General features: G+C 50.8%; 1 protein-coding gene across 4 annotated transcripts in view; it reads right to left on the reverse strand.

The window, feature by feature from the left end:
• Positions 1-12,052, reverse strand: part of DLG5 (discs large MAGUK scaffold protein 5) — a 128,786-nt gene that overhangs the window by 15,286 nt on the left and 101,448 nt on the right. For all 4 annotated transcript variants that reach the window (XR_011538253.1, XM_070613048.1, XM_070613054.1 and 1 more), the window contains exons 18-26: positions 11,352-11,464; positions 10,615-10,704; positions 10,158-10,308; positions 5,272-5,434; positions 4,996-5,129; positions 4,130-4,276; positions 2,462-2,645; positions 1,758-1,906; positions 689-859 (exon numbers count right to left, since the gene is read on the reverse strand). Coding sequence is in view for 3 of the 4 variants with exons in the window: in XM_070613048.1 (XP_070469149.1) it covers positions 689-859; positions 1,758-1,906; positions 2,462-2,645; positions 4,130-4,276; positions 4,996-5,129; positions 5,272-5,434; positions 10,158-10,308; positions 10,615-10,704; positions 11,352-11,464 (1,302 nt within the window). In the remaining variant the exon portion in view is untranslated. The remainder of the gene's footprint in view (positions 1-688; positions 860-1,757; positions 1,907-2,461; positions 2,646-4,129; positions 4,277-4,995; positions 5,130-5,271; positions 5,435-10,157; positions 10,309-10,614; positions 10,705-11,351; positions 11,465-12,052) is intronic.

Here is a 12,052-nt window from a genome sequence, read left to right on the forward strand (position 1 = left end):
GGCAAGCTCTTAGAGAAGACCAATATCTATATTCAGATGAGTGTCAAAGGAATTGCTAGACAGCTTTCACTTGGTGACATTACAAGTTACATTTCCTGCCAGAAAAAAGAATGAGGCACTGAAACACACTGCAACATGGACAGACCTTGAAAATACAATGCTAAGTGAAAGAAGACAGTCACAAAAGACTACATACTATATGATTCCATCCACATGAAAGCCCAGAACAGGGAGATCTACAGACACAGAAAGTAGGTGAGTGGTTGCCCGGGGCTGGGGGGAGGGGGTGAGAGACAAATGATGAGGGGCAATGGCGAAAGGGGACAGGGCTTCTTTTGAAGTGAGGAAAATGTTCTGAAATGGACTGTGGTGATGGTTGTACCTATCTGTGAATAGAATAAAAGCCACTGACTTGTACACTTTCGGTAAATTGATTGGTACATGAATTATATCTCAATACATCTGTTAAAAAAATTATGTCTCCTAAGTTGCGACTGTGCTTCCGTATAGCACTGACTTACGTACAGCTTTCTGGACAAGCAATTTCAGCAAAAAGTATAGACCAGAAGCTGAGATGAGCAGCAGAATGAGTCTTCCAGCATCCCCGTCCCCGGCCCTCATCTTGTGGGAAAGCTCCATGGATGCTACCCCCACCCCACTCCCAAGGTCAGACATGGAGAACACTTACACATATTTGCTGGGGATCTGCCCACGCTGGATCTTCTGGGCGTTCTCGTCCAGCTGCCAGGCCATCCAGGACCCAAATGTGCCCTGGGGCAAGGTGTCATCAACGTAGAGGATGTCGTCTTTCTTAAAGCTGAGCTCATGCTCCACCTCTGCCAGCCGGTCGTACAGGGCCCTAGACGAAGTGACAAAGGGAAGAGGATCAGGAGACTTCTGGCTGCTGCAGGACAAGTCACACATCGTGGCAGCCAGACTCCTGGGGCCACTCTCCTCTGCTCTGAGCTTTCCCCAGACCATGATCAGGACCCACTTTTTCCCATCCTGGTGGCAGTTCCCAAAGGAGGGAACCCAGACTTTACATACAGGACAAAGAAGGTGCCTTTCCTCCTCTGAAGTCAGAGGCTCCCTGGTGATAAGAGCTGCCTCACGCCTATCAGATAAAGAACTTCTGGCCAAGGACCAAGGCCATACCTCCCCTTCCAAGTGGGCCTTTCCCAATTGCCTTTCTCCCCCGAGTCAAGGCTCATGGCTCCTACAGATTGGAAACCCCCCAGGATGCAAACATGTCATTTCCCACCCAGGAGGGGGTCCTAGAAACAGGGACCCGTACCTCATGGTATACAGTTGATCAGTGTTTTTATTCTTTTTGTGGCCTCAGATTTCAGGGAATGTGAAGCAAGCTCTGAGGCCCTCCTAGAAAATGCCTGATGCCTGCCACCTCACACATTTCATACAGCACTTCAGGGCACTGTGGCTACCTCAACATCTACAAACCTGCAGAGGGACCTGCAGACCCTGGTCAGGGGGAGACCAAGAGAGGAATGCAGCCCACATGAAAATGGGGCTCTGCAGCCTCAAAATTCCCCAGGCCCCAAACCCTAAAGAGGTTCTCAGCCTTCCATCTGGGTCTGTAAGCCCTTGAGGTTTTATCTAAGTCACAAGCAACTTGCCGTGAGCTTGCGGTTTGGGGCCCAAGTAATGATGATTACAGTGCCACCCTTTGGGGGCAAGAAACACAGAGATGCTCACCGGGAACAGTTTCCACTGAAAGGCCCTCCCCTGGCCACTGATACCTGATATAGAAGCTGTCGCCAGGCAGGCCCTTGACCTTGGCGAACTCCTCAGGGCGGAACTGCACCTTCAGGCGGACGCCATCCTTGGGCTTCAGCATCTCCACGTAGACCTCCTCCACCGTCTTGTTGCGCACGTCCAGACTGCCATACTGCCCAGGGATAGGGGACTGGGGTCAGAAGGCAGAGGGCAGAAGCCAGCGGTGTCTTGGGCACCCATGAGGGGCTGGTTGTGGGAGGCGATTCAACTTCCCCTTAACTGGGAATCTGCCTGCCTCCTCTGCCGAGTGTCTGCTCTGTCCCCCACAGCTTCTCCCAGGAGAAACCCTGTTCCAGCCCCGCAGCCAGTAAGGGCTATTCAGAACGCAGCACTTCATCTTGCTCACGCTACTGTATCTTTCAATATCTACGAACCACCTCTTTCATCAAACAGGAGACCCAGTGAGAAGGAGATGACACTCCCCATCAAATGAGAGTCCTGCTGCTGACAAGGGCAGAGCATCTTCCCTCTAGATGCCAGGGGCCAAGCTGGCATCTTGCTCACTTTCCGGTGATCTACCCACAGGGTCTTGGCAGCACTCAACACTGACAAGGGCTGCCAGGTGAGAGGCTCTGCTCCTCGGTCTCCTGTGTCACCTGAGACCATAGGAAGCCTGAAATGCAAACGGAGGGTGGCCTGGCCCGCTGCTCAGCAGCTCAGAACTCACCTCGAGGATGAGATCTCCCGGCACCAGGCCGTCGGGACCCTTGGCAGGACTGTCATCCTCCACCTCAGCCACAAACACCCCGTGCAGGTTCCCCCCACATAAATGCAGTCCAAGCTCCAGCTGGGACTTTTTGATGAAGACAACACGTGGCTCTGGGGTCTTCTTATTGGCGTCTCCCACCATCCTTTCAGGAAGGAAAATGCAGTTCCCCAATCATGCACAGGGAGGGAGTAGGACATGTAAATGACAAACAGTGGCTAATGCCCCACTTTCTGCTTGTTCCATGGGGTCTCAGAACCACAGGGAGTTGAAAGAGATCCCACCCCGGGCTCTAGTCCTAGTGACTTAGTTTTTAGGCAGGAGGCTGAGGCTTGGTAGAGGGGAAACCATGGCCCCAGCTCACAAAGCCAGTTGGGAAAGAGCGGAAATCAATGCTCCTGTCAATCACATGCTGCAGCCTGTGTCCCTCCCACATGGATTATACTTGTTTTCCTGAACTTGTTCAGTCTGAGAAAGGCAGAGCTGGTCTCACCATTCAGAGCACAAGAACTCATCCAGCTTTTCCCGAGCTCTGTGTTAAAGCACGGAAAGGTGTCCCTGCCATCAAAGACCTCACGACGGAGTGAGGGAGATAAACGCTAGCCAACTGAGTGAAAGGAACAGGGCAGCAAGGGAGATTGATGAGGGGGATCTCAGGGGAGAAGCCAGCAGGTGATCATAATTTTGCTGCACTCAGTTCCAATGTAACTGATCCTGAACGCAGAGCTGGCCACATTCTGGGTGAGGCCGGGGAAGCAGCTCCGTCCAGGACCGTTGAATGGCTACTGCATGCCCCGGCCCAGGTGGCCCTCTCCCCATCTCCCCTCCAGCTTCCCTGTGTGCCCTGCCTCCTCCTGATCTCTCCACACCCACCCCTGCCTGGCTAACCCCTGCTCATCCTGAACGTTTGACTTGGCTGTCACCACTCCCTGCCACACTCCTCCTAACTGCTCCATCGTGCCTGGACCCCTCCCAGCACGTCAGCTATGCCACACACACCTGGGCACTTGCCTCTCACCCTCTAAACCCAGTGCCCCTTGGAGGTGACACTGCTGTTGACACCAGAGCCCAGGGCCTAGCTGGGTGATGACTGTGTAATTCTGTCTACAGACAGACTCAGAAAATGAGTGAATGAGGAAAGGAGAGAAAGAAAAGAGGCAGAGCCAAGAACAAGTCAATGAGAAAACGAGAAAAAAAAAAACGGGGGCCGGCCCCATGGCCGAGTGGTTAAGTTCGTGGGCTCTGCTTTGACAGGCCAGGGTTTCGCCGGTTCGAATCCTGGGTGCGGACATGGAACCGCTCATCAAGCCATGCTGAGGCAGCATTCCACATGCCACAACTAGGAGGACCCACAACTAAAAACACACAACTATGTAGCGGGGGGCTTTGGGAGAAAAAAAAAGGGAAAATAAAATCTTTAAAAAAAAGAAAGAAAGAAAGGGCAGGAGGGAGGGAGACAAAAAGGAAGGGTGTGCTTCCCACCCGACATCCTGACAACCCAGTGTGCAGTCTAGCTGTCCAATACCCACGTCCTTTAGGAGACGTGCTCGGACCACAATAAAGACCCCCTGACCTGCCCCACTGGGCCAAGGTGTACAGATGGAAGGCTCACAGCATGTCTCTGCTGACCTGGAACTGGGAGTGCTCTGCTTGGCCAGGGGGGTGCCTGGGCCCTCATCCTGCTCCATCAGCGGGTCAATGACAGAGGGATGCTCCGGGGTGGTGGCACCGCTGCCCTGGAGAGTGGAGTGGATATTGGCAGGGTCCAGGTGGGAGCTAGGGATGGAGAACAGGAAGAATAAGGAGCAGCACAAAGCCCTCAGCCACCCAGAGTTACCCTCTCTCCGGCAGTGACCAGGGCTAGGCTGTGAACAGGGACCAGGTCACATGGCTCTACACCCTGAACCCTGAGAAGAGCAGATGCCTCAAGAGAATGGACTCAGGTGGTCCACCCTGCAGGATATGCCTGTCCTTTCCTCCCTACCCATCCTCAACTGAGGGATCTTCTCCGCAAGTGTTGACACGGGGACACATGAATTCAGTCCCTTTTCCTGTTTGTGCATCTCAGCCCCGCTCTTTCGCTGAGCTGAGCGAAGCTGCATGACAAGAGCGTGTCTTCCCCATCTCTCTTCTGCCCTGCAACCCACAGCACAGGGGCAGATACAAGCAGCATCTGCTTGTGGACAAGGGGCCGAACCACTTTGTGCAAGAATCCTAGCCCCCAGGCTTCAGCTCCTGGCTACCACACACCCATGCTGCACAGGGGACCCAGTCATCTGTTTCCGCATCCTACTTCACTACTCCAGGAAGAGACATCCTCCCTCCATATGTCCTTTTGCAAACTCCAGGGCTGGTCAACTCTCCTCTTATGGCAGCAGAATGCTCAGAATTTGCAGCTGGCACTCTGGGTCTCCCCACAGTGAGCTATGCACCTGCCACACCCATCTCTCCTCCCCCAGCCCAGACAGTCCCAGGCCCAGAGGCCCAGGTCCTACCTGGACCGGGAGTGGCTGCTGAGCTGGTGCATGTGTGGGTTGTACTGGGCCAGGATGGTGATGGTGTCACACTGCTGCCCGATGATGAGCCGGGCCTGCTGCTCCGTGGCACTCCGCAGGTTTATGCCATTGAACTAGGAAAGACCCAGAGCAGGCTCAGTGACTGGGGAGGGGGAATGATAACGAGACCTAGGATGACGACTTGGGGGCTACTGCTTTTCCAAGGAAGGGAGGAGGGAGAGAAGAATGCACTGCAGAAGGGCAGCTCCCGCTTACCTCAAGTAACTGGTCTCCATACTCCAGGCCAGCCTGGTATGCAATGCTCCCCCCAGTCACCTTGGAGACGTAGACACCGCCCTTCTCTCCACTCACGATAGAGATGCCCAGTGGCTCGGAGCCCTTCTGTAGCTTGACATGGCGCGGCTCCTCCACGTAGGGCCTTGGAAGAGAGCCAACAGTTTTGGGGACCAAGATGCAAAGGAAAGGTATGGAGATCTGAGGTCAAGCATGCAATCAGCTATGCAAATAGAGCCAGGGAACACTGGGGGCTCCTATTATGACACAGCTGGATGAGGACATGATGACCCCACCTTTGTATGACAGTGATACACATTCCCGCCAATTCATGCAATATAAACATCACACCCCCAAAAGGACATGGAAGTACCTGGTCCCAAAACCACAAAGAGTGGTCCATGTGAATTATAAACACTGATATACACCGGGGAAAAGCACAAAGATTTTCATAATGCTAGAGAGTTGCCTCACAATGTGCAATTTATAAACCCCAGTGGGGTCTCAAGATGCCCTGAGAGGAAAAGAAATGGCTTTTGGGATGACATTCACTCAAGAAGAAACGATAAAAAGGACCAGTTTTTATATTTACCAATACACAGGTGATGTACAATGATCATGGAAATTAAGCTGCTGCAAACCCAAGCCGTTAAAAAGGGAGCAAACGGGGAGGCTAGGAGCAAGGTGGCAACTATGCACTTGCTGGCCAGAGGGAGCCATCCATCACGCCAGAGCAAGAAGAGGCACAAGGGAGCCTCATGACAGGCCAACCTCAGATTCCTCAGGGAAGAGGCCCTGGGCCTGGTGGCCACAGGCAATCTCAAGAGGAATTGGTGGTGGAGACATCTGGAAGGTGCAAAAGGTTAGAAAGAAAAGACAGATGCTCGGAGAAGGAAGACAACCAGAGACACCTGGAATGTAACAGACAGAAAGACAGCCAAGTGAGGCTGAGCCAGCCATCAGGACTGCACTTCACACTGCCCTGGGCTTTCCTTTCAGGACAAAATCGCAGTCAAGGGCCACAGGAGGAGCCAGCGGGAACACCATCTCCTTGGGATCCCCTCCAGAGAACATGGTAAAGGACAGGCAGCTGGAGGGCAGGCGCCTGAATCACCCACCCCTGCCACCCAGAGGCACAGGAGTCTCTTGGGCTCAGCAGGCCTCAGGCTGGATCCCTACCACTCAGGGCCCAGTCCCCTGGCGATGCTGAGATTAAAATCCTTCTTGACTTGTGCCTTCTCCTCTCCCATCTTCCAAGGTGTTCTCCCCTTCCCAAACTCACCCGCTCTGCAACGCCTTCCTCGACCCTCCAGCTCAGATGGATCAGTCCTGGCCTGCACCCTCAGTCACTTGAAGACTCAACACACATTAGAGCACCAGGCAGTTTACAGTTGTAAGAACTCTTAGTGAGCAGCCACCCCAACACTATCCTCATGCCTCCAGCCCAGGAGGACAGCACAGAGGCCCAGAGACGGGAGGAAGCTGCCTCCCAGGGCAGCTACAGGTGTGGGCAGAGCTACTTTGCTGTCCAGGGCTCCTCATTCCTCACTGTATACTCTTCCCTTTGATCTAACTCCAAACAATACATCTATCTCAATACAGGAGCAGGCAACCAAATCATAATAATAGCCATACAACAGAAGCCATGAAGCCGTTAAAAATTATATAATCAGCATTTACTGACATGGAAAGACATGGAAAGGACACACTGTCATGAGAAGACAGGTCAGCATAATTCCATTTATATAAATCTGTACAGATCTTTATGTGTCCATTCATGCATAAGAGATTTCCATGGTGGACCTTACCAAAATGTTAACAATGGCATCTCTGGGGGATGGGAATCCTTCCTTTTTAATCTCGTGAATGATCTAAATTCCTTATAGTATGCACAAGACTTTTTCTCAGAACATTAAGGCTGCTTTGTAAAACAGGTTTGTAAAGTATATTTCATAGTATTACAAATAGCTTAAGACATAATGTGAAGGAAGAAGTGTTTATGTATATAAAATAATATAAACAATAAAACATGCATTTAAACTATATATATATATCTATATCTCAGAAGGTTAACAGCAATTGAATCCTGATGAGATTATTTGTGACTTTTCATCTTTCTACTTTTCTAATTTTCCCAATTTTCTATACATAGTCCCTCCCTTATCCAAGGTTTCACTTTCCATGGTTTCAGTTACCCACAGTCAACAGGGGTCCAAAAATATTAAATGGAAAATTCCAGAAATAAACAATTCACAAGTTTTAAATTGTGCGCTGTTCTGAGTAACATGATGAAACCTGATGCTGTCCCGTTATGCCCCACCCAGGCTATAAATTATCCCTTTGTCCAGCATATTCAAACTGTATACACTATCCATCCATTAGTCATTTACTAGCTGTCTCGGGCTATGACAGTGCTTATGTTCAAGTAACCCTTGTTTTACTTAACGATGGCACCAAAGTGCAAGAGCAGTGATGCTGGCAATTCGGATATGCCAAAGAGAAGCCATCAAATGCTTCCTTTAAATGAAAAGGTGAAAGTTCTCATCTTAATAAGGAAAGGAAAAAAATCGTAAGCTGAGGTTACTAAGATCTATGCTAAGAATGAATCTTGGGGCCAGCCTGATGGCACAGCGGTTAAGTGCCCACGTCCCACTTTGGCGGCCCGGGGTTCGCCAGTTTGGATCCCGGGTGCAGACATGGCAGTGCTTGGCAAGCCATGCTGTGGTAGGCGTCCCACATATAAAGTAGAGGAAGATGGGCACGGACGTTAGCTCAGGGCCAGTCTTCCTCAGCAAAAAGAGGAGGACTGGCAGTAGTTAGCTCAGGGCTAATCTTCCTCAAAAAAAAAATGAATGAATCTTCTATCTGTGAATATGTGAAGAAAGAAAAAGAAATTCATGCTGGTTTTGTTGTTGCACTTCAAATACGTACGTATAGGAAAAAACACAGCATATATAGGGTTTGGTGCTATCTGTGGTTCCATGCATCCACGGGGGCTCTTGGAACAAATGCCCCCAGGGGTAAGAGAGGACTACTGTACTGAGCAGTTGTATGAAAATGTACTTTAGAATGCGGGAAAAAGGGGCTACTTTTAGTAAGTAATCCGTTCTTTAGTCAGATCACACACGTTAAATGTTATGCCTCTAATCTGATCCTAAGCACTGTGAGGGCAGGAGTCATTGACACTGTTCTCTCCCCTGGCACGGTTCCTGGTTCTCTGTACACTGTAGGAAGCTAAGGGGATGCCTGACCACATGTGACAAGGCCTTTTCTGTTTCTTAGGAAGCCGCTTCATTTGGGGAAGATCTTGTTTCTCAATGACCTCTCCTGGGGGAGTAAAACCACCCCCCGATGCACTACTCACTGCAGGTCTGTGCTCCTGTCTGTACCACACAGGTGAGAATGTCACAAATGTTTCCACAGGAATCACACCTGATTCCCCCATGGGCCTGGCATGCTAACGTATACTTCAGTTCCCTCTCAGGTTCTCTCTAGCTAATACTTGTTAGGTTTGTTGTCTTACAAGTTCAGATTTCCAAGTCAAATGAGATTTTCTCAATGAAGGGCCTGCCGAGCAGAGTCCCTCCCATGGCTCACAGCTACAAGGACCCTCAGCTTTTTGGATTTGAGTCAATAAGAGTAACCCTGTTCCCCTTAAAGGATTAAATAAAGACAAGTTCAAGTTTAATCAGACCTCCTAAAGACCTACATTTAGATAGAACCTCTTAAACATAAATGCGATCTAGCAAATTCCACTTTGAAGGATAACAGGGGTGCATGAGGCGTGCACAGAGCTTGTGGGGGGAGTGATGGACATCTCAGAGGGGGCGTGTCTGGACTGACATCAGCCTAAGTTAACCTAAAACCTCAGCAGAGATCAGCCTGCATTTCAAAAGGAACCAACAAATGGCTGAGCTGTACGTTTGTGCCTCACATACTTCTTTTGTATGTGTATTTTATTTCACAATAAAAAGCTTGAGGGAGGTGGGGACAAACAACGTTGCTATGTTCTGGGGCCAAAAAGCAAAGGGTAAGAATGAGTCCTGACAGAGAAAGACAAACACCGTACGATTCCACTCCTACGTGAAAGAGAAATAAACACATGGGTAAGGAGGACAGGTTAGTGGTTACGGGGGCGGGGGGTGTTAAAGGGGCCAAGGGCACATCCGTACGGTGACAGATAAGATAGACTATTGGTGGTGAGCACAATCTGGTCTATATGGAAACTGATATATAATAATGTACACCTGAGATTTACACAGTTATAAGCCAATATGACTTCAATAAGATAATTTACAAAAAAATAAAAAGAATTAGTCCTGATTCTAATTAGGGTGGGCCAGTTACCAACCACGTGACCACAGACAGATCATTCCAACTCTCTGGCCTGTTTCCTCATCTATAAGACAGAGCCAATAATAACGATGATGATGATGATGCTCACGTTGTGCGGGTTTCATGACTTAATGCATGGAAAGTACTTAATCAAGGGCCTGGGAAGCAGTGAACAGTGCCACCACATCGTCATCACCGTCAGGCTGTCTCCAGCATCATTTGCTGTAGCCCACCCCCTCCTCTGGACACACAGTGGAAGAAGCCCACTCTGTTTCTGAGCTTGCCGTCTACTTAGGCCCCTCCTCCTGCATCACGTGCCCACAGAACTTACCAGTGACATGCTGGGGCAACACAGCAGTGAATGCTATGTGACCCAAACCAGAAGGCCTCACCCTGGGATCACCTCAGTCGGAACTCTCCAACTCCTGCTACTGCTTCTTCCAACAAGCCCCTTCCCTCGACCGAGCCTGGCCCACTGTGGGGACGCACTGTCCACCACCGTGCCCCCGCACAGATGACAACATTACACTCACCTGTCCTTTCTTCGCTCCCCGAGGGCCGCAGGGTTGATGGCAATTCTGGGCAATGTGGAGGCTGAGGCCTGGGACTGGCTGCATGAGGACAGGGTGTCAATGTTCAGGGGTGACTGTGGAGGCGTGCTGCATTCGGAATGCGACAAGGAACCTGCCAAGAGAGGTGGAGGGTAATGCGGGCCACAGTCCTGCATCTCAGTTCTCCAGCACCTAAGACGAAGAGGGAGCTGCGATCCAGACCCCTGGCTCCCTGCCGTGGCCACACCACACAGCCTTGACTTCACAAGCTGGGCTTTGTGGTCTTTCTATCCCCTCACATCACCAGGCCTGAGGCTGGGCTCAACCAGTGTTTCCTGACTGGCTGAGATGACGAGGAACTTATAAGCTGTGCCCAGATACCCCATCATGAGGACAGAGTGACACAGGAGGCAGGGAGGGGGTCCTGAGAAGGTCTCACCTCTGTCAGAGCCCACAACAGACCGGGGATATCTTGGCGTTGATGGGATTTTAATGCGTTCTGCCTTGAACTGCAAGTTGCTTGAAGATCCTATGGTTCCATAAGGGGACAGAACTTTAGGCCTGTGATTAAACACCACCCCTCACTCCCTCACCACCACTTGGGTAGTCAGGAAAGACACTTGGTCATGACAAAATGCAAGGCGAGGCCCTACCATTTATCCCAGATGGGGCCTAAATGTGGAACAGTCAAGAAAAGTAGATATTTAATGCCCAGTGTCGAATAAACCGTGTAGGCCTAGTCTGTTCCAGAACAGGATCACACAAATCTCACTCCTAGGCCTGGAACAGGGACAGTAACCCAAGTGACAGAGGTGACTGCTCGCCTTCCCTCCACAATGCTGCAAGCAGCGCCACCAGTCTGTTTATGAGGTAACTGCTAGAATCTACCCTGGGTTGCATTTCCCATAAGCGAACAGCAATACTAAATCCCCAGAAAGACAGACAAGCTCAGGGACAGGGAGCATCTGGAACAACCACATGACCACTAGGGAAAGCAGAAAGGACATAGAAGAAGCCAAAGGAAATGGCTCTGAGTGCAGCACGGAGCTGACCTTGGCCCCAACAGGGGAGAGAGGCCTGTGAGGGCAGGCCACCAAGAGGTCTGGGCGTGAGGACCCAGGCAAAGATGAAAAAAGGCCAGCTCCCACCACAGCAAGGTTCTAGTGGGGCAGTTACCAAGGCGGGCGCTGGAGGGCAGTGAGTTGGACCCATGAGAGGCTCTCATCTCAGAGTAGTCGCTGCAGGCCCTGTGGCTGAGGTCCAGGCTCAGGCGGCCCTGGTGCTGGACACTGTGAGAGAATCAGACAGATGAGGGGTTTGGGAAGAAGACCAGGACCAGACGAGGCCACTAGGAAAAAACACAAGTGATGGGCCTGGGCCAAGGCCTCCCTGAGCTGGGAGAAGGGAGATCCAGGAGCCACTTGCTGTCAGCCGAGGACAGCGACTGTCCACAGGATGCTTGGAGACGGTATCTAAAAAGAGCTCTGGGGACTGGCTCTGTGGCAAGTGGTTAAGTTTGCACGCTCCGCTGCGGCAGCCCAGGGTTTGGATCCTGGGTGCGGACATGGCACCGCTTGTCAGGCCACGTTGAGGCGGCATCCCACATGCCACAACTAGAAGGAACTGCAACTAAGATATACAACTGTGTACGGGGTGGGGTTGGGGAGATAAAACAGAAAAAGAACAACAACAACAAAAAAGCTTGGCAACAGTTGTTAGCCCAGGTGCCAATCCTTAAAAAAAAAAAAAAAGATTGGCAACAGTTGTTAGCCCAGGTGCCGATCCTTAAAAAAAAGAAGATTGGCAACAGTTGTTAGCCCAGGTGCCAATCTTAAAAAAATAAACAAAAAGAGCTCTGCATGCAGTAGAAAGGGCCA

This window comes from Equus przewalskii, chromosome 1 (assembly GCF_037783145.1).
Source record: "Equus przewalskii isolate Varuska chromosome 1, EquPr2, whole genome shotgun sequence".
Lineage (NCBI taxonomy): Eukaryota > Metazoa > Chordata > Mammalia > Perissodactyla > Equidae > Equus > Equus przewalskii.